This window comes from Chlorocebus sabaeus, chromosome 10, assembly GCF_047675955.1.
Source record: "Chlorocebus sabaeus isolate Y175 chromosome 10, mChlSab1.0.hap1, whole genome shotgun sequence".
Taxonomy (NCBI): Eukaryota; Metazoa; Chordata; class Mammalia; order Primates; family Cercopithecidae; genus Chlorocebus; species Chlorocebus sabaeus.
This window is the reverse complement of record NC_132913.1, coordinates 83,393,446-83,421,334: the sequence shown is the minus strand read 5'-3', so window position 1 is coordinate 83,421,334 and position 27,889 is coordinate 83,393,446. Positions and strand designations below refer to the sequence as shown.

Genomic DNA, 27,889 nt, shown 5'->3' with positions numbered 1-27,889 from the left:
AAACAAAAAAAAAAACTGGTCCATAGAAGCAGTGCAAAAGTTTTACACTCATCTCCCTCGGATCCTCCTCCTCGGAGCAGATGCTCATTTAAATTTTTTTCTAGTATCTTAATAATTGGAGGCATGAATAGATGTTTTATTTTTGAGATACATATTGTACATTTTAGATCACTTTTTTCTAAAGTAGGGATCCAAAATTGAGGTGAAATATATTTGCTTACCTGGCAAGACTTTTTAAAAGTAGAATTTCTGTAATTGGAGACCATCCTTTTTTGTGTGTGGATAGAATGGTCGCAGTTTATCTTGGGATCATTGATTAGTGAATTACAATTTGGTTAAGATAGAATCCGTTTTTAGGAAGTAGGAGGCTTGACTAATCGCTGTGTTAGCATATGAGTAACAAATTTGAAGAAGATACAAGCATTTTTATGGCGGACGTTTCTAGTCAGATAATTTTATTTTTAAGCTTGCACTGTTTTACTGCTGTTAAGTGAACATTTTAACATGTTTTAAAGCTCTTTGATAATTATAAGGGAGAATTTCCTTATCAAAATATTTTTGTTTTAATTTTAGGGGCACAAGAAATCAAGGAAATCAGTTAATGACACTTTCACTTAATCCTTAAATTGTCCCCAAATTCCATGCATAGTATATTGTAATTCACATTTTCTGTGTGTAAGATTGACAGTTAAGAATAGTATTCTGGCCAGGCGCAGTGGCTCACGCCTGTAATCCCAGCACTTTGGGAGGCCGAGGCGCGTGGATCATGAGCTCAGGAGTTCGAGACCAGCCTGACCAATATGGTGAAACCCCGTCTGTACTAAAAATACAAAAATTAGCTGGGCATTGTGGCACGTGCCTGTAGTCCCAGCTACTCAGGAGGCTGAGGCAGAAGAGTTGCTTGACCCGGGAAGCGGAGGTTGCAGTGAGCGGAGATCCGGCCACTGCACTCCAGCCTGGGCGACAGAGCGAGACTCTGTCTCAAAAAAAAATAAAATAAAATAAAAAAGAATGGTATTCCTAGGCTTACTACTTTTCAAGGATACTGATTGATTCTTCTTTTTGTAAAGAAATCTTTTGCACTGTATGGGTATTTGTTTTGTCAGAAACATTAGCGATCATTTATCTACTAACTTTCCACTTAGGAAAACTTAAAATGTCAGTTACTTTAGTTTTTCATCATGTTGATGACAAAATTCAGTGATTTTATGTTTAAGTACTGTAGTTTGTATTCTATGCTGGACTGTTATCAAAGGCTATTTCTTTGAATGTTTCAATTAAGAAATGTTCTTACAAAGTTACAAACACGTATTTTTATCTAACTATGTTGTAATGTTGCAATTTTCAAGGCATACTTAATTAAAAGTTTTTTATTATCCTTTTTCCAGAACATTTAACCTCAAACTTCAGTGCCATTTAAAAGATGTATGTTAGTTTCTTTTAATATGTATGTGCATTATATTTTGGTTCATCCCTGACCCTTTGCAATTACTCCAAAAGAGTGTGTAGTGATACTCTAAGCATTGAAAATTTTTAACAGTGAGATGGTAATTTCCTCTTTAATTCTTAAAGGATCAGATTCCATTTTGCATTGTAATAGTTACTGAATAAATAGTACTTCAGCGGTGCTGTTAAGTAAACAATATTTTACAACAGAAACCTAATTTTCCATCTTGTGAATGACAAGCACCATGCATTTGTTGCCCACCCCCGCATCACCCACTCCCGTTTTTCAACGCCTTGTCCTGGTTCACAATTACAGGGTTTAATTCTTTTTCTGGAGGTGGGAAGACACAGCATTAGGCCTTAGGGTCTTGGCACAGAATCAGGCCTAGGAGTCATTGCCTGACTCTTCAGCCCTTGGATAGTATATACTAGAATAGTTGGATTAGAGTTAGTTTAGCTGACTTTCTATTGTGATTTTTGGAGGATTAAATTTATGAATTATATTTTCTGTTCAAAATATTTTTAAAAACAAAACCTGTTAGCAGAATATATACAAGGAATCTTTTCCTTGAAATTGAAAATCATCATAATTTCCGTCTTGATACCAATACTTCTAATCAGTGACTAATTAAAAACGAATACTTCTGCCACACCAGGTGAAAGTTCTTCCTTTACTTTTCATGGACGCTAAATCTCTTTTTCGGTTTCCTAGGGAAAGCTTGCTAGCAGTAAATGCCTTAAATGCCTATGTAGAAAGGAGTTGCTTCCCTTACAATCTTGGGGCTTACTTTGCTTCCTATTGCCTTTCCAATTTACTTCGTGAAGATCTAGACTTATCAGTGATAAATCTTGGTAGGACACTTACCTGAATTTCCTGATTTGTGGTGGCTCCTAAAAGAGCGATGTTCTTAACTGCAGTAGGTATTTGTGTTAATAGCTTGTATTAAAAACAAGTAGCCACCTTGTCTGGAAACAGTGGAAAAACAAAAGGTCTATTGGCATTACGTTATAGTATATGACAAAATCATTTTATCTGTTCTTTTCCAGACTTTGTGGCTACCTGTTTAGAACTGACATTTTGTAAGTGCAATTTAAAATAGTTACTTTATTTGTCCAAATACTGAATTAAGCAGAGACTAGCTGCATTCAGAGCTCCAGTACTATAAATTCAAGATGGATCTCAAGTTCTCCTAACCCCTCAAAGACATGAGATGTACCTACAATTTCTTTTTGCTCTATCTGGTAATTCTGACAATTCAGTTTATCAAACATTTTTAAAATTCCTACTGAGTGGCAGATACCATGCTGGTTGCTTAGGCACAAAAGTAAAAGGATGCTGCCCTTTAAACACTAAACAGAACTGTAATCTAACATGTTACATTTTGAGGTAAGGAAGTATGCCAAGGGTCCTCTTATTTGAAGCATAAAGGAGAAGCATTTAAATCAACCTGTGGTTTTTAGGCAAAGCTTCCTGGGGGAGAGGCCATTCTGTGTTGAGTTATGAAGGATGTGTAAGAAGAGTTAGCCATTTAAGGAAAGTAGAAAGGCTTTTTCAAGCAAAGAAGTATAACAAAGATGTGGTGACAAAATATGAAATATGAGTGCCTCAGGAAATGTAGCTGGTGTATACTTGGCCTCAGAGGCCTTTAAGTGTCATGCTATAAGTACTTGAAAGCTTCTTCTACTGGGGAGCTAATGAAGGAATCAAAACAGACAATTTGATTTTCTAAATGTCTTTATTATTATATACTCTATTTTTTAAAAACTTATTTGATAATTTTGAAATAAATATCATGATAAATACTTTTTAAAATAGAGCTAGAGGTTTGTAGACATAGTCTTGCTTTTGTTCACGTCACACTTGCTTTCTGCATTCAAGTAAGTGAAGGCCCAGGTCAAGCCTAACATTTGCTTCTTTTCCTGCCTTCACTGATCTACTTCTAAATTCTTATGGCAATTATTATAATGAGAATTAATGAAAAAAATCTTTAAAAATAAGTGAGATACCATTATTTTTAGTAGCACTATGTGATTAAAAGCTTAATTGTGTCTTACCTTCTATTACACTTTTTATAGGATCTAATCGTGCCTATAAACGTGTATACACATGCATATAAATTTACTTACCAGATCCCTTAAGATTTTTTTTAACCGGCATAACCTGATAAAATGTTATGAAATGGACTTCAAATGGAGTGAGACGTATTGGTAATTTAGAATCAGTTATAGGTATATGAAGTGTAGTAGAAGACAAGAAAAGGCCTGAGAATTGTTGGAGTTAAAGAGAATTTGGTGGGAAATTTAGGAAGATACAAGAAGGAGTGACAGAGAACTGACTGATAACCTGCATGTACCTTATATGAAGGGCAACCAGATGTTTATGGAGGGCTTGGTGGACAAAGGTGACATTCATGCTCCACTCTATGCAAAATTGGCTAAAGGAGAGGAAATGGAAAAATATCTTGGCTCTGACAATTGGTTCCAATGCAGTAAATAAAAGGAAAATGAACTTAAGAAATGCTTAATGGATGCCTAAAGCAGCTTATGATGTAGGTATATTTCCAATAAATAGATGAACTTATGAGGAAATTGGTACCCATATTGATCTTTCAGAACAATGGAAAAAAATCAGTGAAACTCAGCACTATCAGAACTAAGAAGATACACAAATAGTTAAAACAGAAAACAAAAATGCTTTTAAGAATTAAGTTTAGACTATGTTGGGATGAGAATTTTGTACATGGAAATGGTACAGCTATTCAACAATGGCAGAGAACTGCAGGGAGAGTATTTTTGGGTAGAATGTTAATTTTGTTTTGTGGAACAATAACGATATGCTCTGGTGACTTGCATTGTACCTGTGTCAGTGGACATGAGTTCAGCATATTTTAAGTTTTAATCCTTGCAGCACTGGGAGATTGATTCTTTTATCATCCATACTTTAGAGGCAGCACAGTCGAAGCTTTCTTCACTGATAAACAGGAAAATGCGAAGTAAATCACAACAAAATTCCATTTCACCTTCATCACACTAGAATAGCCAAAATTAAAAGTCTGAATTGGGCAAGTATTGTCAAAGTAGTGATAAACTGTCCCATCCAGTGCTAGTGGGAGTGTAAACTGGGGGTGGAAAGAAGGGGCTGTGTCTAACATGTTTTATTCTTAATTTAAATGAAATACGACCAAGTAATAAGATTGGAAAGTAAATGTTTGTATATGGTGTTCCTTGTCTTATATTTGAAATATTACATGTTTTGTTTTCTTTTTAAATAACTGTGTTGCCACAGATCAGGTGACTTAACAGAAGTATATTTTCTCAACAATTCTGGAGGCTAGAAATCTGGGATCAGCGTATGTGCGGGGTTGGTTTCTTCTGGGGCCTGCCCTCTTGTCTTGTAGATGGCGGTCTTCTCCTAGTGTGTTCACATAGTCTTTCCTCTGTGTGTGTCTGTGTCCTAACTGGCCCACTTTAATGACCTCATTTTAACTTAATCGCCTTTTTAAAGGCCCCATCTCCAAAGGTAGTAACATTATGAGATACAGGGGTTAGGGTTTTTCAACTTAGGAATTTGGGGGAGGACACAATTCAGCCCATAACAATAACAAAGTTAAATAATTAAGGTCTCATAGCTGGTATGATGGATGAATGGAATTCAGACCCAGGTGTCTTTCAGTCTAAAGGTTATTCTCAGAATGCTACATTATGACCCTCCTAGAGATGTACCCCAAAACTGGTTAGAGCTTTGTTTCCCCAAAGATTAAGAGATGTAGAGACAACAGTTTTACTATCTAGTTGTGTGAAAGCTATAATTTTAATTTAATTTAATTTAATTTTTTGAGACAAGGTCTCCATCTGTCACCCAGGCTGAACTGCAGTGACGCATTCATAATTTGAGAATAACACCAAAAGGAGAAAATGTAGAAACTGAAAACACTGAACTCTAATGACACTGCTTTTTGGCTAAGTAGAATATAGTTGGCATTTGAATTTAGGAAGATAAAGAACAGTACATGTAAGTAGAAAATAGGAAATAAAGGTGGCAGAGAAGGAACAAATGCTTAGCAGGAGGGTGCTAAAAGAATAATACTTGATATTTTATTAAGTAGGCATAGCAGTAAGTCATAAGTGTCTTGAAATATAGTATCTGTTATTGTTTTATGAATGCAATTAACATAATAGTTTTGATAACACTGAATGCATGTAAACATCAACAATTTCCAGATATATATATATGAGCTTCAGATACAGAACTTCAGAATAAAGCTTTATGTGTAGATTAGTCACTCCTCCAACAAAATTGAGCACTTCAGACATAGCAGGCTCTGTGCTAGGTGCTGTCAAAGGAGGGACTCGTAAGACCTTTGAGAGTTTCTGAGTCTAGTACTGAAACAGCCAATCCATGGAAAAAGTTCTGTTTCTTGTAGTCCTTCACATCAGTAATATAACTCACAGTATGTGCATTTACCACCAAATTTCTTTAGCCATGTGAAAATAAGTTTAAAATGAATAATTATTACCTTGTTGTATTAAATTACCTATTATGTGAAGCCTATAACTTTATTTATTTATTTATTTATTTATTTATTTATTTATGAGATAAAGTCTCGCTCTGTTGCCCAAACTGAACTGCGGTAGCACATTCATAGCTCACTGCAACCTCAAACTTCTGGGCTCAAGTGATGCTTCTGCCTCATCCTCCCAAGCAGCTGGGACTACAGGTGCGAGCCACTACACCCAGTTAATGTTTAAATATTTTCATAGAGATGGGCTCTCACTGTGTTGCCAGGACTGGTCTTGAACTTCTGGCCTCAAGTGATCCTCCTGCCTCAGCCTCCCAAAGTGCTGGGATTACAGGCGTGCACCACCATGTCCAGCTGAAACCTCTATAACTTTATATAACTTTAAAGAATGGAGTTTTATGATGAAACTAAGTGATTGTTGGTGTTATAATTTTATCATAACTTTTTTTTTTAATTGAGAGAACTTTCACAGTAGTTTTATTCTGAAATGAAGTCAGTAACTTCATTGAAGTGCCACAGTGTTACTGGTTTATGTGTGTGCTTTTTGTTTTTTCCTCCTGAGTAGAATGTGTTCTTTAAATCTTTTTTTTTTTTTAGTTGTATTTTATAGCTATATTTGGAGCTGTGTAATGTAATGCACCTCCTGCCCGAGATAACATCTTTTCTCTGTCTTCTCTTTTTTTGCATAGGTAAAAATAAGTGACTAAAGAAGCAGACCTAGGAATCACCTAACATGTCGAGGAGGAGATTTGATTGCCGAAGTATTTCAGGCCTGCTAACTACAACTCCTCAAACTCCAATGAAAATGGAAAACTTTAATAATTTCTATATGCTTACGTCTAAAGAGCTAGGGAGGTAAGAAAACCATATGATGTGTATGCCATCTAAATTCAAATTTTGGATTTGTGTTTTTATAATTCTATAAAACTCACTTTGGGATCATTATTTAACAATGATTAGGAAGGAAAGCTGTCATCTCTGTTGCTATTACCTAGGGTCTAGTCTTAACTGACTTGAAAACCAAATCTGTGGAGGGTTTAGTGAACTTACATCATACATCCTACCTAGCCTCAGAGGCTCTGATAGGAGGTCTCTGTCCTTATGTGAGGCTGTGCATGGAAAGAGGCAGCTCAGCATAGTGGACTGCTGAGTTCAAGTCTGGACTCCACTATTTACTAGATGTGTGACTTCAACTAAATAACTGTACCTCTTTTTTTAGTTTTTATTTGTGGCAGGATCTCACTCTGTTGCTCAAGCTGGGGTTCAGTGACATGTTCTTGGCTCACTGCAACCTCCTGTCTCCTGGGCTCAAGGGATCTCCCACCTCAGCCTCCTAAGTAGCTGGGACTACAGGCACACACCACCACACTGGGCTGGTTTTTTGTAGAGACAGGGTTTCGCCATGTTGCCCAGACTGGTCTCCAGCTCCTGGGTTCAAGCAATCCTCTGGCTGTGGCCTCCCGAAGTGCTGAGATAAGAGGTGTGAGCCCCTGCACCCTGCCTACTGTACCTCTTAGTGCTGTCGTTTCCTCATCTGAAAAGTAGGGGTGAAGGTAATTGTGTCTATCTTATATGGTTGTTATGAGAATTAAGTTAGTTAATGTTTGTAAAGTGCCTAGTACAATGCTCTGTAAGTTTTTGTTAAATGAAATATTTTTTAAAATTCCTAGGATATTGTATTTGGCTTTAAAAAAAAAAAAAAAGAGAATAGGGAGATTCTCCCCCATCTCCTAAGTTGAACAGAAAGAATGAATTCATATTTCATAGTCTGATTCTATGTCACAACAAATGAGTGTTTTATAAATAAAAGCCTTTACAAATTATTTTCCCTTAACCAGTGTTTAAACTCTGTATGACCAAGAGTGACATGATATTATGAAACCATTCTGTACTACCATTTTAATATATGTAAAGTTATAAAAGATATACCAAGTTATTTAAGTTATACATTCAGCATCTTTTGAGCTTTAAAATAAAGGTGCTTCATGAAGGGTTGGAAGATGGTAATCATTATGTATCTTCAGTTTGATTTTAGTTCTGCAGGTAAATGTTTTGTCGTATGTTAAATGGTTTACTAAGTCCATGTTTGTGTTGATAAATGTGCAGCAAAACAGTGTGATTGATTTTTATCTTTGAAAATCTCAATGTGAAAAGAAAAGTTGACTGAATCATGAAAAGTAGTTTCATTCTTGGTGGCCTTTTAAGGGCAGAGGCAAGTCCTGGCTTTTTCACGTTGCAGATGTTAGATGCAGCCTTTCTTTTGCAAAATAAGAATTGTAATATCTGGCCAGGCGTGGTGACTCACGCCTGTAATCCCAGCACTTTGGGAGGCTGAGGCGGGTGGACCATGAGGTCAGGAGTTCGAGACCAGCCTGACCAACACAGTGAAACCCTGTCTCTACTGAAAATCCAAAATTAGCCAGGCATGGTTGTGTGTGCTTGTAGTCCCAGCTACTCGGGAGGCTGAGGCAGGAGAATCACTTGGACCCGGCAGGTGAAGGTTGCAGTGAGCCAATATCGCACTACTGCACTACAGCTTGGGCAACACTATGAGACTTTGTCTCAAAAAAAAAAAAAAAAAAGGATTATAATATCTAACTCATTGACCAAGAATTAAATATAAAAGCACATTTCATAATACCTGGCATACTAATTTAATGTGCAAAATATTTGGATGTTTTAATGGTGTATTACAAGATATAGTTTTTAGAACCTTTTAAAATGTTTTTAAGAAATTGTTCTAAATCTTAATTACTTGACTTTGCATTATAATAGGAAGAAGAAAGGTTTTTTTGTCTTTTTTTTTTTTTTTAAAGTTTCCTGTATCTTGCATAGAACCATAGAATCTCTGCATTGGAAAGACTTCAGTGGTCCGTGGTCTTACTAATACAATGTTTGTATGCAGTGCAGCAATCTTTCCTATAATTTCCCCAGCAAACTGTTATCCAGCCTCAGTTTGAATGCTTCAGCGACGGGGAAGTGAATATTATGCAAGGTCTTGAACAGTACACACAACAAAAGGCAATTTATTTTCTATTTTTCTGAGTTACTATTTGATAAGTAAATTTACTTACATTTTTTAAATTAACTTTTCAAAATTGAGGATATTATAGGAGCTAAAAAGTCTATAAAGTATTTTTGCTTTGAGGGCTTTGGACAATTTAAACTTTGAGGACAATACTAATAATTCTAAATTGCTTTATAAATGAAGTGCCATCATAAAGTTGAATTAGGCATAATTTTTAGAATTTTAGATCAAAAACTCATGATAGAATTTGATTAAAACAAATTTAGATTGATTGCTAAATTCCCATTTTAAAATATCTTTATGAAAGAGACCAAGTAACATCTTTCTTTTGAATTGATATGGGCTAATGAGTCACATGGTAAATATTGATATGTTTAATTATTAGATCTTGATAAATTAGAATCATAACTTTTCATCTGCCAAGAAGGTACCGAAAGTTCTTTCAATATTGTTACCAATTTTAATAACCTATACTTTTGTGAAATGGAAATTAGAATCATAATCATTTCTTCTGAGGTTTGCACATTTTGAAAGTTACCTTTCTAAATCAACTTTTTAATTTCAGAGTGTTAGTGTTTAATAATTCATTTTCTTTTAGCAAACTAAAGGAAATTATGTAAAAGTTAACAGTTCATTTTTTACTATTCTCAAAAAACTTGCATTGTTCCTGTTTTTTAACATGTTGGGTAAGTTTTTTCTACCCCTCCCCCAACTGAGGCAAAGGTTTCATAGGACTTCTTGTGGTTAGAAGGGTGAGGCAGATTCAGAAATAAACGTCAGCTTCCTTTGTGGCTTACCCTCCCGCCTCCTTTCACATTTTATTGTGTATTCTAGAATGCAGAAGGGGAATGCAGAAGGGTAACTACTAGACCTTTTCACTGCTGGGAAATCTAGTTAGCCTTGCCTTTTTAGGGAATGACTTAAGGATTATTTTTAAATGCTTTAACTTTTCTTAAATGTTTCAATTACATTTGGTATAGAAACATATTTTAAAGATCATTTTTTATACTTTTAAACTATAATTAGCATTTTAGAACAGAAAACAAATATTTGGGTTTTTTTCCTAAGTCATCTGATAGTTATGGTAAAAATATCTACCTTCATAGCATATAAATGAATATATAATATACACACACACACACATATATATAATTTTATTGGAATCTCAAACTTTTAAGAAATACAAACACTTTAATTACAGGATACAGAATAGCACAGTATGTGGTATTATAGTGGATACATATTTCTGGCATTCATTCAACAGGTATTTCACTTCCTATTATATGTTAATGAACTGTAGATTTTATAATTACTGTAATAATTAGGACAGACATGGTCCCTGCCCTCATGGAGCTTTTACTTAGTGGTGAATGTTGACAAATAAATAAATCATTATCCACATCATGTGGTCACCTTTGCCCTGGATTAATGAGTGCTGTACTTGCTTAAGAAGGCCTCTTGGGCCGGGTTCAGTGGCTCATGCCTGTAAAATTTCAACACTTTGGGAGGCTGAGGCAGGAGAATCGCTTGAGCCCAGGAGTTTGAAACCAACCTGGGCAACCTAGGGAGAGATACTGTCTGTACAAATTATGTAAAAAATTAGCCAGGAGTGGTGGTGCGTGTCTGTGGTCTCAGCTACACGGGAGGCTGAAGTAAGAGGATCTTCTGAGCCTGTGAGGTTGAGGCTGCGGTGAGCTGAGATCCTAACACTGCACTCCAGCCTGGGTGATAGAGTTGAGACCTTATCTCAAAAACAAACAAACAAACAAACAAAAAACCCTCTTGGTAATACCTGGAATGATTAGATAAGAAGTGTTATTTAATTTTGTTCTTTGTTTCTGGGAGAATTCTGGCTTGTAGATATAATAAATAATAAAATTATTGCAGAACTGAATTGTCACAAGCGCTACTTTAAACTGTTTTTTCAGATGCCCAGTTTTCTTGGCTAACTGGTTTCTGTTTCCTAAATTTTACAAGTGAATTTTTTTATAAAACCCAAAATTTCCTTCCTGTTTTAGACAAGTTTTTGCTTCGAAATCTAAAAAAGAATTGATAGAAGCAAGTGAGTTACACTTCTTTAACAATTTTTTTTTTTTTTTTTTTTTTTTTTTGAGACAGTCTTGCTCTGTCCCCAGGCTGGAGTGCGGTGATGTGATCTCGGCTCACTGCAACCCCCATCTCCCGGATTCAAGTGATTCTCCTGCCTCAGGTTCCTGAGTAGCTGGGATTACAGGCACATGCCACCAGGCCCGGCTAATTTTTTGTATTTTTAGTAGAGATGGGATTTCACCGTGTTAGTCAGGGTGGTCTTGATCTCCTGACCTCGGAATCTGCGCACCTCAGCCTCCCACAGTGCTGGGATTACAGGCGTGAGCCACCGTGCCCGGCCCAACAAAATTATTTTAAAGGGAGGAATTGTTTTATAGTGATTAGAACAGAAAATTAGGAATTCACATTTCACAGTTTATTCTTGGGGCTCCGATTCCATTTATGACCTTTCATGAGGTGTTTAATCTTATTCTGACTGAGTTTATCCAGGATAAAACATATGAAACACCAATGGATTGAATATAAAGTAAAGGGACTAATTTTTGTGTGTGTGTGCTCATTGAAACCCATCAATTTGTATTCCTTCTGCATACCATGAAAAAATATTTTATAGTTAAACATTCTCAAATCTTAAAACTGCTTTCAAAGAATCAGGTTTTTATATGCAGATTTATTTAGTTGATATATTAATATATTTTGATAAATGTAGAAGAGTGAAATTATAGTTTGATTTCCAGTACTTTTCGTTAGCACCAATTTTGAGGAAATTTGGGTAATAAAAAGTAGGAATCTTTGTTATCTTGACCTTTGCAAATAGCTAGTAAAATACAGTCAAGCAATTTAGTCCCACAGTTTCCACCCAGTACCCCCTAAACACCAAGTTTTGTTTTTCATGCTAAGAGTCTGATAGACTGTGTTAGAAATATATTGAAGGGAATTGGGGCAAGAGGAATTCTGGAGCAAACATTGCTTCCTGAAGATCTTTTATTTATACCTGATTTGTTAGTATCAGAAACCAGAGAGTAATTCAAAATTTAAGGTAGAGGTTCTTAATTTCAGATCCCATATACTCAGCCTTACAAGGTTTATGGATGGGCTTTAGGATCTGAAAACCCTCTGGAATTATATGTAAAATTTCCTATTTAAGGGCTTGTGTACATTTTTCTGTGTAGGCAGTCAATAGAATAGCTTTTATTAGTTTCCCAAAATAATCCTTGACTCAGAATAGCTTTAGGCCTTTGTGAAAATAAATTTTGGGCAACTGTAGACTTACAGTACACACATATGCCGATAGAAATGAATTTTCAGTGTCTTTAAATTTTGGCAGAGGTTACTAAGCACTGCCATTGGAGAGAGCTAAAAGCATACTTCTTTCTAAAATGATAAACATGACCTTAATGGGTGTGCTTGTACTAGCTGTTGATAACCATTATTTTCTTAGTTTATCATGAAGTATCTTTGAATATTTTCTGAGGGACACATATACCTTAGTTATCTGTTACAGGCTTCAAAGACCACTGAGCATTACTAAGAGATATATTGCTAAAACAATTGACAGTTGTGATAGAAAGTTTCGACGGTGGTAAAAATTGATTGTGTTAACAGGAAAAATTACTAATAAAATTAAATAAGTCAAATACCCATTTTTTGCATTCCCTTTAATTTCTTATAATTGAAGGTAAGCTAGTCTAATTACAGAGTTAATGTGATACCCTATGAAGGGTACAGTTTTTGGAAATAGACCTGAGTTTAAATCTTTACCTTAACTAAATTATATATCTTCTCTGAGGTGTGAAGAACAGGGGAGTGTTTATTATATAGGATTGTTGTGATACTTAAACACAATAATTTATACCAAGAGCAGAGCATGGCATTGAGTTCGTATGCAAATGAGATTATTTCCCTGCAATGGTAATGTATCTTTTTTTTTTTTTTTTTTTTTTTGAGACAGTCTCACTCTGTCACCCAGGCTAGAGTACAGTGGCATGATCTTGGCTCACTGCAACTTCTGCCTTCCAGGTTCAATAGATTCTCCTGCCTCAACCTCCTGCATAGCTGGGATTACAGGCATGCGCCACAATGGCTGGCTAATTTTTGTATTTTTAGTAGAGACAGGTTTTGCCATGTTGGCCAGGCTGATCTTGAACTCCTGGCCTCAAGTGATCTGCCTGCCTCGGCCTCCCAAGATAATGTATCATTTTAATAGTGAAGAATAAATAGAATTCTGTCTTTTCCTGTTGTTATAGTTTGCCATTTACCTTTGTAAGTGATAGCACTATACATTTTATAAAAGTACATACGATACTTGATTCAATTTAGAGAACAAAGATAAGTTCCTAATTGCACAGATATTTCAAAGAATTGACTTTAAGTTGGAGGTATAACAGAATCTGTAATATACTAACTTTGTTCTCTGCAGAAAAATTAAAATTGATTGTTCTCATCTTCCCCCAGAGGAAAATTTGCTGTGGTTAGACAATGTATATCAAAATCTACTGGCCAAGAATATGCTGCAAAATTTCTAAAAAAGAGAAGAAGAGGACAGGATTGTCGAGCAGAGATTTTACACGAGATTGCTGTGCTTGAATTGGCAAAGTCTTGTCCCCGAGTTATTAATCTTCATGAGGTCTATGAAAATACAAGTGAAATCATTTTGATATTGGAATAGTAAGTATATACTAAATGGTACCTATTTTAATTGGTATGATAAGATGATTAAAATATCAAGAATAGGAATGATAAAAGTGTGACAAGAACTTGTAAAGATTCCTGTTAATAAAATGTAAAAGGGACCTAATTTATATTCCGATATTTTCATAAGACTAAATGTACAACCTCAATCACATACACAAAAACTAACAACACAGAAGAAACAAATGACAAACACAACATTTGAGGACTGTGGAGAAGGGAATATACATTATTTTGTTAATGGCTGATTGATTAAATTTTTCTGGAACACAATCTGATGGGCAGATAGAATTGAAGTAATTTGTATATTTTCTTTATCTATTTGAAAAATATCTTCAAGAAAATAAGGAGAATGGAAAGTTAAACGGCATAAAACTATGCTTAGTACATTGTTTGTTAAAGAAATACATTTAGTATGTGTAATGTGTAAAGCACTATGTTAGTTGTAGCAATAAGAAATAAATATATCTCTTGCCACAAGTCTGTGAAAAAGTGAGAACACCCCAGTATTCTACAGTTCACCAGGTGATAGGGGTAGAGGATTGTTAAGGTAACTGGTTTGTTACCGAGTATATTGACACGTGACTCTTACAGAGTGCCTTTGCTGCATGGTTGTCTGACACATTTATTCTGAGTATGTAAAATGCGTTTGAACATCTGCGACGATTGGAAGAGATCAGCTAGATTTATGTTTAGTATGCCTTAGGTGCCAATAGTTTTTAATAAGGTAAATCTATTTTATGGTAAACTACGAAGAGGTCAATGTTTATTTTAGTAAAAAAACGTATTGCTAACTATAGTAATTCTTTTTAGTAACTAACTTGCATCATTGCCTTTTTAAATTTAAAGGTATATTAACCTTATTTTTGTATTTAGTTATTTTAAAATCAATGTTTTTGTTCCACAAAATAGATTGGCTGGAATCAACTTGTGAATGAAAATGAAGATTTTGCAAAATGTTCAACTGACAAGTAGTTCATTTAAGAATGAATACTGTGTACATTTCCCAGAACCATATTAAGGCGTGTTATATAGCACTTTCAAAATAAATTAGAATTGCAGAAAAGGCCAAGATACTAGCAATATGATTTCATTTTTCATACATTTTATAATTACTTTTGTCAAAGATTCTTCAGCTGACCTTTGAAAAGTTACCTACTTGCATAATATCTGCATGTTTGAAGTGTGTCAAAAGTAGCTAACATTTATCAAAAACAGTAGTAGAATACTAGGTTTAGAGGATGAATATACATAAGAACATTGATTACTTTCATAAAATCCTCTTTTGGGGGTTCATCCAAACAGCAGCGACAAAATACATCGGAAAGATTTGAGACATTTTATGGATGGACCTTGTTCATACTCCGGAAAATTGACTCAGGTACCTTACCCAGTCAACTGGGAGAACTTACTGATCTCTATACCTCTGGCTGAAATGCAGCAAGCACTCAGAAAATGTTTAAGTAGATCAATGTGTTAAATTTCTTACCAGAGTGACTAAGACCCACCAAAATTTATTGCTAGGACTTCGGCTTCGTTACTATGCCTTCTGCTTTTGGGCTGGCATTGTCACATTTAGTAGTCTCAGTTGAAGGTAAACATTTAATCAGGTTTAGTTGTTTTAGTAGTGTGGCATAATTTTTATATGGTGAAAATAAAATGGTGGAATCTTTTTTTTGTTTTTGTTTTTGTTTTCTTTGAGACAGAGTCTTGCTCTGTCACCCAGGCTGGAGTGCAGTGGCGTGATCTCGGCTCACTACAAGCTCCGCCTCCCGGGTTCACGCCATTCTCCTGCCTCAGCCTCCCGAGTAGCTGGGACTACAGGCGCCCGCCACCATGCCCGGCTAATTTTTTTTGTATTTTTAGTAGAGACAGGGTTTCACCATGTTAGCCAGGATGGTGTCCATCTCCTGACCTCGTGATCCGCCCACCTCAGCCTCCCCAAGTCCTGGGATTACAGGCATGAGCCACTGCGCCTGGCCTGAATCTTTAATAACTATCACCCAGTCAATTCTGTCCTCAAATCATCCTGCACACTTTTTCTTCCCCAACTCTTATTTTACAAAATTTCAAATATATAGAAAAGTTGAAAAAATAGTATAATTAGCATCCTTATAATCTTCACTTTTATTCACCAGTTGTTGGCATTTTGCCACATTTACTGAACCATTTGAAAGTTGTAGGTATTACGAGATTCCTTTTTATGCTGAAGTATGTGGTGTGGGTGATGATGTGTATTGTATCACATCAGGTGGCAATAAAGTCAGGTTGTTTTATTACTGATTTTGCTAATTTTGAACATGCTTAAGATGTAGTCTTCTAGCTCTCCTTATTGTAAAGAACATTTTCCCCTTTTAATTAATCTGTGTTGTGATATTTACAGACCATGTGAATATTATCTTTTTTTTTTTTTTTTTTTTTTTTGATGGAGTCTTGCTCTGTCGCCAGGCTGGAGTGCAGTGGTGCAATCTCAGCTCACTGCAACCTCCGCCTCCCGGGTTCAAGCAATTTCCCTGCCTCAGCCTCCCAAGTAGCTGGGATTACAGGCATGTGCCACCACGCCCAGCTAATTTTTTTGTATGTCAACAGAGACAGGGTTTCACCATGTTGGCCAATATGGTCCCCATCTCCTGACCTCGTGATCTGCCCACCTCGGCCACCCAAAGAGCTGGGATTATAGGCATGAGCCACCACACCTGGCCAATATTATCTTCTTTAACAACTTTTCATCTAGTGATTTTCCTTTCCCACTTTTTAATATTTCAATGGATTTCATGTTTTTTAAAAAATTAATCTAACACGTGACGTTAATGGAAAATAACCCATTATGTTTTAATTAATGAGTTCTAATCAGTTTCTGCCACTGTCTTTTTCATGCTCAAATTGTCCCAAGCTTATCAGTGGTTCCCTTTCAAGCTACTTCCTATGTCCTTTTGATATAATCTCATTAGTGTTTGAGGACTCCCTTGCTTTATGCACACCAAGATTTCCAGGGTCATCTTGTTATCTTCCCTGCCCCAGACCTGTAATCAGCCATCTCTCTGAGAAGTTCTGGTTCTTTTAAGCGGGGAATAGCATTTAGAAACCAGATATGGGTGTTGGACATGCTCACTTTTAACGGAGTATCATAATTTTTAGGCCTTTTCTAAGGATAGTGTTAGGAAGTCATATTTTTTCAAAATCGTGAATTTAGTCTCATAGCTCCAATTCAAGTCCACCAGTTTTACTAAGTAGTTTGCTTTCGGTAGTAGTGTAAGTATTGTTATGCTGAAACTGTTTTTGTACGTATTGTTGGATAAAGTGAATGAGCAAGTATTGCTGAGAACCTGGGTTTTCACTGTGAGAGAGGGGAGATGCAATATAGAATGTTAGAAGTGATGAAGAACCTTCTACTCTCTTCCAACTGAACCTTTATAGGTAACCTTTATAGGTAACCACATGTATTCATTCTGGCTCATTCTTTATGTGTTTCTTCTTGCAAATATAAGCAAACTTGTATATATTTACTATTCTTACTTACAGAAAAGGTAGTATATTACATACACTCCTTTGCACCTTGTATTTTTGTTTACTTAAGAATATATTCCAGAAATCATTCTACATTAGTTCATAGGCATCTTTTTAACTATTATTATGGCTGATTTCTTAAATGGCTGTATAGTACTCTGTTGTATGGTTGGATCTTGCTTTAGTCAGTCGACCTTCTGTGAATGGGAATTATTGTGGAGATGTAGCTTTAGAGTAAATTCCTAGAAGAATGATTGCCCGTCAAAAAGTAAATGCATATGTAGTTGTATTAGATGTTATCAAATTTCCTTCCATATGAGCAGCACACAGTCACTTTTAAAAGGCACATTTTTGGCCGGGCGCGGTGGCTCATGCCTGTAATCCCAGCACTTTGGGAGGCCAAGGCAGGGGAATCACAAGGTCAGCAGATCCAGACCATTCTGGCTAACATGGTGAAACCCCATCTCTACTAAAAACTACAAAAAATTAGCCGGACATGTTGGCGCACGCCTGTAGTCCCAGCTACTTGGGAAGCTGAGGCAGGAGAATTGCTTGAACCTAGGAGGCAGAGGTTGCAGTGAGCTGAGATCGCACCACTGCACTCCAGCCTGGGCAACAGAGCGAGACTTTGTCTCAAAAAAAAAAAAAACGCTTTTTTGATTTGTTACATTTGCTAACTATATGAATCAATCTAGAACTTTCTTTTGGAACAACTATAGCCCCTTTTTGCTTTTGTGTTTTGTTTTGCCTCTGCCTAACCTATTTTTTAAATCAGTTTACTTTTGTGAATTAATCTCAAATTCTTGCAACCTGCTTGTCACTTTTAATGATTATTAAAATCTTTCATTTTTTATTTTAATATATAGTTCATAGGAAAGTATTTCATTGCCAGTATGAAGTCTACATGATTGTTTTAGCCTTTCATTTCTTCAGAAAGTAATATAAATCTTACTTTTCTGGAAGGTAGTATTAGATTTATTTATACATATGGAGAAAAATTTGAGGATAAGTGAGTCATTCCATCACCACCATCCATGAGACAAAGACTTTACCATACCAAGTGTCTTTAAAGCATATTTGTAGAATTAAATAAAATATAGCTATACATTTTAAAAAGCTTTTTAAAAAATTTCTGGAAGGAAGGTATTATCTAATTGGACATATTACGTTTTTAATGCTGCATTTTGAGCAAATTAAAGTTGGTCATAAAAAATACTTAACTTTGGTCGGGCACGGTGGCTCACACCTGTAATTTCAGCACTTTGGGAGGCCAAGGTGGGCGGATCTCGAGGTCAGGAGATCGAGTCCATCCTGGTTATAACACGGCAAAACCCCATCTCTACTAAAAATACAAAAAATTAGCCAGGCATGGTGGTAGGTGCCTGTAGTCCCAGGTACTCTGGAGGCTGAGGCAGGAGAATGGTGTGAACCTGGGAGGTGGAGACTGCAGTGAGCTGAGATTGCACCATTGCACCCCAGCCTGGGCAACAGAGCAAGACACGTCTCAAAAAAAAAAAAAGAAAAAAAAAAAAGTACTTACCTTTTGGAGAGCACAGAAGAAAAACTTTGTCCTAGAAAGAGGGAAGATCAAAAGGGGAACTTACAGTTATCAGAGACAACTCTGAGATTATGTGAGAATGCTATTTTCTTTTTGTCAAGAAATTTTGTCTACTAAAAATCTCTAAGTAAATACTAAATACCCAACAGAAAAGGATAGAGACTATAACAAAACATGCGAAACAGAAAGCCTTACCTTCTGGAATGATCTCAATCACCAGAGAAATAACATTTTAATATGATCTTAACAATTTTACCCATAACGTATGTTGAACATTTACACTCTGGCAGGCACTGTGGTAGGCACATTATCTGTATTCTCGTTTGATTTTTAAAACAATCCTCCCAAAAGGGAGATTGGTATTCACATCATATGTCTAGTTAATACTCTAATGTCTTCCCACTCTAAAATCCCGTGGACTGTATTTCTTCCATTAGCATAGGAATAGAATTTTAAAGAGACTCTTCATATTCAGATTTTAAAACAAGTTCATTTTGATCACTAGAAATAAATGCTTATTTTAAAAATCTTTACCATGGTTTTTCAAAGCTGTATGACTCGACTTGCATTTTATGGATAATTGAGATATTACTTTGTTTTACTGAAAATCTTGGCTCTCTGTAACTCACAGAAATCTGTCATTTTTGATAAGAAAATATTCTGATTTTAATCTTTCATATATTAACTTTATGTTATAGGAATATTTCTAAAAGAGTTTCTCTACTTGCTGTTCCCTATAAAAAACAGATGTAGATCTAGATAATATATAGCACATAGGTTTTCCTGACTGTATAACCTGTGCTAGAGTACTGTTATCACATATTCTTACACATAACACATGTATACATGCATTAGCAAGTGAACACAGATGCTGAATTTCTGAATTTTTTTGTTGATATCCCTGCAAAGGGCAAACTCTTGTTAGAGAGAAAGAGTAGAAGTCACCTGATTATAGCTCCCAGGTCAATGATAATGATATAGGTAGCTTTTCTGACTGTAGATATTTTTTCTTTTTTCTTTTCTTTTCTTTTCTTTTTTTTTTTTTTTTTTTTTTTTTTTAGTCACTGCTCTGGGTGACTGCTCAGGGTGGTTTCCTTAACAAAAGTCTTGTTTGCTGCTCACTGCTTCTGTTTCTTTTTCCAATTTCTGCTAACTTCTACAATTTGCTTGTTGTGTTATCTGTTCTTTCCCTCCTCTTAACTCTTCCTAATTTTCCTATTTTCTGTAGCTCCACCTATGTTCCCCTATTGTGTGAGAAATGGCAGTCCTACGAAAGACATTGGTCAGCTTGTCAAACTAAAAACAACAGTGTGATTGGCTGACGATCATAGTATTTTATTTGATCTTATTATTAAAACAAACAAGCAAAAAATTCTGAGGATACTTTCCCTGATTATAAAAGTAATACCTATTCATTGTGTTAAATTTAGGAGATATAGAAAAGAGAAATCACATGTAAATGATGGTTACTTTATGGTATGTTCCTGTATTTAAAAATTATTCTCATTTTTTGGTCTGTGCATATGTACTTTTAGAGACAAAACTTTGATCTACTGGGCATATTCTATTGTAACCCTCTTTTTTCACTTAAGAATATAGTGTGTGCATCTTTATATGTACCATATAGTGTTTCTAAAAATAGATTTTCATTTAGCAAAGACTTTAAAACTTTCCTTCAAAATCAGAGTTCAACAAAAAGCCCCAAAATTCGGAAAGGCGAGACATTGGCTAGATTTGCAATTAATGTTTGTTGGTTCATTATAATAATAGCTGATATTGGCCGGGCGCGGTGGCTCACGCCTGTAATCCCAGCACTTTGGGAGGCCGAGGTGGGTGGATCGCGAGGTCAGTAGATCGAGACCATCCTGGCTAACACGGTGAAACCCCGTCTGTACTAAAAATACAAAAAATTAGCCAGGTGTGGTACCATGCACCTGGAGTCCTAGCCACTTGGAAGGCTGAGACAGGAGAATCTCTTGAACCCAGGAGGCGGAGGTTGTGGTGAGTCAAGATTGTGCTACTGCACTCAGCCTGGGCAATAGAGCGAGACTCAGTCTAAAAAAGAAAAGAAAAGAAAAAAAACTGCTGTGTATTGAATATTTACCATGTGTCAGACACTGTGATAAGTATTTATTGGAATGATCTGCTTTGATTCTTCTGGGATCTTTTGTGCTCAATACTTTATGTGGATTAGCCAATTTAATTCTTAGACCACGAAGTAGGAGCTATTATATTATTCACATTACAGTAGAAGAAACAGAGGCACATTTTGTCCCAGTTCACCTAGCCTGGTTAGTGACAGAGCTAGAATGAAACCCGGGCAGTCTTGATTTCAGTAGGCACTCCTGTATGCTCCGTGCTATCCTGTCTATTCCTAGGCACTGGGAATCGCTTTCCTTACTTTCACTTTACTTTCTTGTATTTTGTTTTTAAGTTTAGAATTGGAGGAGTGTTCTGGTTATTGAAGTAACTTTAGCGAATTTGTAATATAAAAGGTTGGTAAATAATCATAAAGTATTCAAGATTAAATTTCTTACCTAAACAATTTATGTTGCTGTACATATGAAGAATACACATCTATTTTTTATATATTTAGGGGGTGTAGATATGTAAATTCGTATTTTATACTGTTTTCTAATCATTTCAAGTTATTTGGTCTGATTTTTATAAGATAGGACTAGATTATTAGTATTTATATCTTATAAAGTACATAACAAAAAACATATTCTAAGAGAATCTAAAGGGTTCTTTCTTCATTTTCATCTTTGCTTATGATTGCATTAGTACTATTACCTAATATAATATTATTTGTAATATTATTTTGAGTGTCTTTGCAGGAATGTATTTAGACCACTTTCTATTTTGAGAGGATTTGTATCATTGAAACTAAACAATATAACTGGAAAGGGAAGGAGTGATGATGTCACTGCCAGTCTGTGCCTGGGTTCCCACTCTGACATGCAGACCAAGGGCTTCTAGGCAGTCTGTATATTAATTATTCTCGAAGATTATTTCTTTTTTTGGATTAAAAAAATGTGAATTCCCAAAATCGTCTTTCTATACCTTATTTTGGAGTTCACTACTGTAAATTTAACAGCAAACTACACTTTTCATTACTCAGATTATCTTTATCATGATATGTTGAGGCAGATATTAAAATTAATGTCTCAGCCAGGCACGATGGCTCACTCCTGTAATCCCAACACTTTGGGAGGCCAAGATGGGCAGATCAAGATGAGGTCAAGAGATCAAGACCATCCTGGCCAACATGGTGAAACCCCCTCTCTACTAAAAATACAAAAATTAGCTGGGCATGGTGGCATGTGCCCGTAGTCGCAGCTACTTGGGAGGCTAAGGCAGGAGAATCTCCTGAACCCAGGAGGCGGAGGTTGCAGTGAGCTGAGATGGCGCCACTGCACTCCCGCCTGGCAACAGAATGAGACTCTGTCTCGAAAAAAAAAACCATATATATATGTATGTATGTATGTATGTATATCTCATGAATTTACGAGTTTTGGTGGGTGTAATGGGGTTAAAGTGACATATATGTGATTGGAGCTTTCATGTGTATTCCCTATAAGCTGTCCTACAGTTTATTTTCTGCAAAGTCAGAAAGTGTAAAGCAGCAAATCTTTGTGGCTTCTAACTGGCTTACTGTGTTTAGATTGCTCAATTGCAAATTATATCTGCAGTGTGAATGTCAGTCCTTGTGACTTTCAACTTGGGACTCAAATTTGAGCCCACCATTATTTTTTCTTCTTATGGTTCCCAACACTTATGACATATTTCTTCCTCTTGGCAGTCACTGAGACTTCTGAATCCCCAGTTTCAACCCCTCTAAAGAATCACCACCCATTCCATCATTCATTCATTCAACAAACATTACTGACCACCTACTGCAGTGCATGCTAGATACTGTTCTTGATGTGGTTGTAGCAGTGAACCAAAGAAGTAAAAATATAGTAATAGTATTTTCTAGAGTGAGTTCCTGTTTTTCAAATAGAATATACTTGCGTATTCCCAAATATACCTTACAAATTTGATGAATAACTGTATAAATGTTTTTGCATGATCTGACTGACCAATTTTATCTTATTTAGACTTAATCCCCCCCAAAAAAAAATCTGTTGATTTTATTGATATTTCTGCTTTATGGATGACCATAAGTAACTGACCCTAAGTTGTATTTATTGCAGGTAAATAGAAGAGTTAGGATTTATGTTTCGATAATTCATTCCAAACCTAGGAATTTTTCACTGTGCCTTTTTCAGTATTCTTTAAATTTCAGTTCTTTGTTATTTATTTATTTATTTATTTATTTATTTATTTATTTATTTGCATTCTGGTCCCAGGTATTCTGCATGAAGCTACAATACAGGATGGTATTGGCTAAGAATGAAGATTCTTACTCATATTCACATTCGTTAACCTAATTATACTTGTTTCTAATGTAAAATGAGTGTAATAACCATGTACCTCACATGTTTGTCATGAGGCTCAAAATAGATGATATGTATCTAAGAATTCATGTATATGAAAACATATATATGTATGAATATATATAGATGTATATATATGAGAAGAGCATAAAGAGCTACTTTTTTAAATCTTTATTGCAGTGAAGGCAGGCTGCAACATTATTGGATCATAAAGCAATTCAGTTTTATTTATTAATATTCAAGTATTAGTACCCAGAATTTGAAAAAGAAGTCACATCACTTCTTTTCTTTTCTTTTCTTTTCTTTTCTGTTTTGAGACAGAGTATTGCTCTGTAGTTCAGGCTGGAGTGCAGTGGTGCCATCTCGGCTCACTGCAACCTTTGCCTCCCAGGTTCAAGTGATTCTCCTGCCTCAGCTTCCCAAGTAGCTAAGATTACAGGCACCTGCCACCACGCCTGGCTAATTTTTGTGCTTTTAGTAGAGATATTTCACCATGTTGGCCATGCTGGTCTCGAACTTCCAACCTTTAGTGATCCACCTGTCTCAGTCTCCCAAAGTGCTGGGATTACAGGCATGAGCCACTGCGCCCAGCCATCGTCACTTATTTTTTTCTTAAAGATCTCTCACTTCTCTGCCCTGTCTTTAAGTGTAGTGTATTAACATTTATATAGTTGTATGTCTTTTACTTAACAGGTACAAAATATTTAAAAGTGTTTAGGTGAATGAATTTTCAAGTCTCTGTTCTTTGAATTTTATTTCAGTGCTGCAGGTGGAGAAATTTTCAACCTATGTTTACCTGAGTTGGCTGAAATGGTTTCTGAAAATGATGTTATCAGACTCATCAAACAAATACTTGAAGGAGTTTATTATCTACATCAGAATAACATTGTACACCTCGATTTAAAGGTAACGTAACATGTGATTTAAAGTAATGCAACATCTGTGTTGTTCTTCTGCTCTTAGTATGCATAATTGCACACTGGTATTAACAGGAAACAATGGTTGGTTCCTGGTTGTCTAGACTGCACTGGTGTGCTGTTTGCTTACCTGTGTGCTACATGGCCTTAATTTTATATTGGGAGAAAGGAGAAGACTGCATGTGTGAGCAGCTCAATTTACTGGACTCTTAAAATGCATCATTCCTGTGTTCTAATCCTCCATTAGATGGAATTATTCCATTCCATCCCACTCTTGCAACCACATCCTGGACCTTCTTATTTTAAAATGCCGTCTATCTCTGAAATGCTCAATTATGTAATCTCCATCCCTGAAAATAAATCCTGCTAATCCTTATTCATTTGCTGCTATTACTTTCATTCATTTTTGTCTTGAGATTTTCAGTCTTTTGGCTCCTTCCAGATGATCATTCAGGCTGTTTACCCAAGCCCCGAACCTCTATTCTCTGATCTCCATCTGTCATGTTATCCTTTTCTCCTTCTCCGTCTCTCATGTTGTTATCCTTTCTCCTTATCCTTCCTCCATAGCCACACAAGGACCTTAAGATCTGAATCAGTCTGTCTCTCATTTCTTAAGCATTAGATTCTTCTATTTTTATGTGGTCTCCTTGCACGATCCTTTGGCTTCTACTACCACTTTAATAATAATAATAATTCAAAAATCTCCACCTATAGCCCAGACCTCTCTCTTAATTTCCAAACCCTCTTACCGCTTCTTCAAAAGATAAAACCCTGTAGTTCTGTTTTGGGCCCCACTATGGAGCCAGGGGGACAGTATTTACCATCTAGTATCCCTGCTATTTCCCCAACTGATAAAATATTGGAAAAGAAGCAACATAGTAAATGCCAAGATAATCATGCTCCCACCAGCTTCCTGTTGGGTCATTTTCCTGCTAACATCAACCCAAGTACATTACATAGCATCGCATAGCACTTGAAGTCCGGGATGGCATATAAACCTGTAATTGACAACAACAGAACTAATTACCTTTACCTTTTCTCCTGTAATAGGCTCTGTGCTTTAATAATAAACAAGCATGAGATTGTCCCAAAGTTAAGTGACTGTTATAATTCTTTGCACAGATTTTGGGAGCAGCGCCTTGTCAAAGGTACGGGTTATGACAGCAGCAGGGAACTTTGTAATAGGCTGTGGGCCTGCGATAGTAGTAAAGCAAAGTCACGTGGTTCTAGGACGCAATGGATGAGGTATACTATGCCTCTTACTGTCTAAGCTAAAGCCAGGGAACCGTCAGACCCGGCTCATCCAGAATCATCACATTGTACTGAACCATTTTTCGTTTCTGGAAATGTTTGCATGCTCATTCCTTCATGCCTTCTTTAGTGCTGCTCCCTAGAGCACCTTTCTGTTCTTTTTTTTTTTTTTTTTTTTTCAATTCTTTAGAATTTATTTATTTATTTGCATTCTGGCCCCAAGTATTCTGCATGAAGCTACAATACAGGATGGTATTGGCTAAGAATGAAGATTCTTACTCATATTCAAGTTTGTTAACCTAATTGTACTTGTTTCTACTGTAAAATGGGTGTAATAGCCATGCACCTCACATGTTTAACTGCACGCAGCTACCCAGAGCACCTTTCTAACCAGCATACTCTTTCTCAGCTTAAGCATCATCTGTACTGCAAAGCCTTCTTGGAATTTCTTATTGACAGAATGAGGTAGTCTTTTTATTACTGAGTATTCTATATCTTAATCTTTCCATGTAACTTCTTTTTCCTTCAAACCTAGAATCCTTTTTGGGTGTGGTTTTGGCTTTATGCATCATTGAATAATAGCTCCTCTGAAGTAGTAAGTCAGTAAATGTTTGATGCATGACTCAATATACTCAAATTATATTGACTCATGACTCAAGTGATGATTCCACTTAATATACTTCCCATCTGAGACTAGTATGCTTTTATTGTATATTACTTATCATGTTTTTGTTGTACTTTATTTAGCCACAGAATATATTACTGAGCAGCATATACCCTCTCGGCGACATTAAAATAGTAGATTTTGGAATGTCTCGAAAAATAGGGAATGCGTGTGAACTTCGGGAAATCATGGGAACACCAGAATATTTAGGTAAGAATTTCCTTTTATTTCTATGCCATTTTGAAATTTATTAAGTAAATGATACCTCTGTAGAACTATATTTTAGAGCATGTAATTCGATTCAGTTAATAGGATTTAATTGGTTCAAGTATTTTGATACATTAAAACTTGGTTACGACACATTTAAATGAAATATATTGAATAAAAGTATGAAACATGTACAGCAATTCAGGGGACACTGAATATGTAAGTGTACAAGTTGAACATTTGTGTATAAAGGCTTTGTACATAAGGAAAAAAGAAATGAGTAAGAGGGAAGTTAGGGAAAAAGAGAAAAATGGAAAAAGAAAAAATGCAACAGTCAAGTGGCCCATGATTGTCTTTGAAGCCTGGCTGTTGGCTAGATCTCACTTCTATTTCTCTCTGGTCCCAATTCCAGAGCTGTTTGCAATACAGATATCTTCAGTTTAAACTTATAGGAATTGTTAGCCGGCCTCCCCATTTTTATTGCTGCTGCTTTAAAATACAAGGTTTTGCATAGGATTGTGAAAGTAGGGTTTTGAAGAAGAGTGCCAAGAAGAACCTTTGATTAGGTAATCTGGGTATATTGTATGAAATCAACAAATTAGATTATGCATATGAAAAGTTTTTAAGTTGTATGAAGCAGCATATAAATTTGAAGTATTTTAACTTACAATCTTTTTACCTTTTTTTGTTTGTTGTTCATACTGACGTCCCCCTGTGGACATTGAAAAGATACAGTTAAACAGAACAGATGTGACTCAGCTAGGCAGCTGTCTTTTCCAAAAATAAAAAACAGAGAAAATTACTAACTTTTGAATGCTAACTGGGGTCCTAGAATAAATGAATGTAATTATTGGTAACACAGCTCACAGACGTATGTGAAAATGTTGTAGGTGGTTTAACAGAAGCTGACTGTATACGATTTAAAGGCTTTATTAATAAAAATGTTAGGCTTTAGGAAACAGTTTCTCTGTGGAGAAATTATGAAACCGTATTATAAAACAAACTTATTTTTCACTCATAAATCCTAGTTTGAGCTCTACTAATTTGAAATAATATGGTAATGTTTAGAAAGCATAGAGAATTTATTTTGCACTTTTTTTGGCAAGTGAAGACAGCAGAAAATTAATCACTTTGGAAATTAGGTCCTTGATAATTTAAGAGGAATGTTTAATCCACTTGAAAATCTAGCATTTCTGGCCAGGTACGGTGGCTCACACCTATAATCCCAGCACTTTGGGAGGCCAAGGTGAGTGGATCACTTGAAGTCAGGAGTTCGAGACCAGCCTGACCAACATGTTGAAACCCTGTCTCTACTAAAAATACAAAATTAGCCAGGCATGGTGGCGCATGTCTGTAGTCCCACCTACTTGGGGAGCTGAGGCAGGAGAATCGCTTGAATCCAAGAGGCGGAGGTTGCAGTGAGCTGAGATCATGCCATTTGTACTCTAGCCTGGGCAATAAGAGCGAAACTCCGTCTCAAAAAAGAAAAAAAAAAATCTAGCATTTCTGAGCAGCAAAATTTGCTCATAATGTCATTGCAGATGCACATGATTCTATTACCCCAAAAGAAAAACCTAAATTAGTCTAATAAAATAATGCAAATTAATTCCAA

General features: G+C 35.9%; 1 protein-coding gene across 1 annotated transcript in view; it reads left to right on the top strand.

The window, feature by feature from the left end:
- STK17B (serine/threonine kinase 17b) overlaps window positions 1–27,889 on the top strand; it is a 37,360-nt gene that overhangs the window by 1,555 nt on the left and 7,916 nt on the right. Inside the window, exons 2-5 of the mRNA XM_007965714.3 lie at window positions 6,656–6,821; window positions 13,498–13,710; window positions 24,000–24,144; window positions 26,154–26,280. Coding sequence (XP_007963905.1) covers window positions 6,700–6,821; window positions 13,498–13,710; window positions 24,000–24,144; window positions 26,154–26,280 — 607 coding nt within the window. The 5' untranslated portion in view covers window positions 6,656–6,699. The remainder of the gene's footprint in view (window positions 1–6,655; window positions 6,822–13,497; window positions 13,711–23,999; window positions 24,145–26,153; window positions 26,281–27,889) is intronic.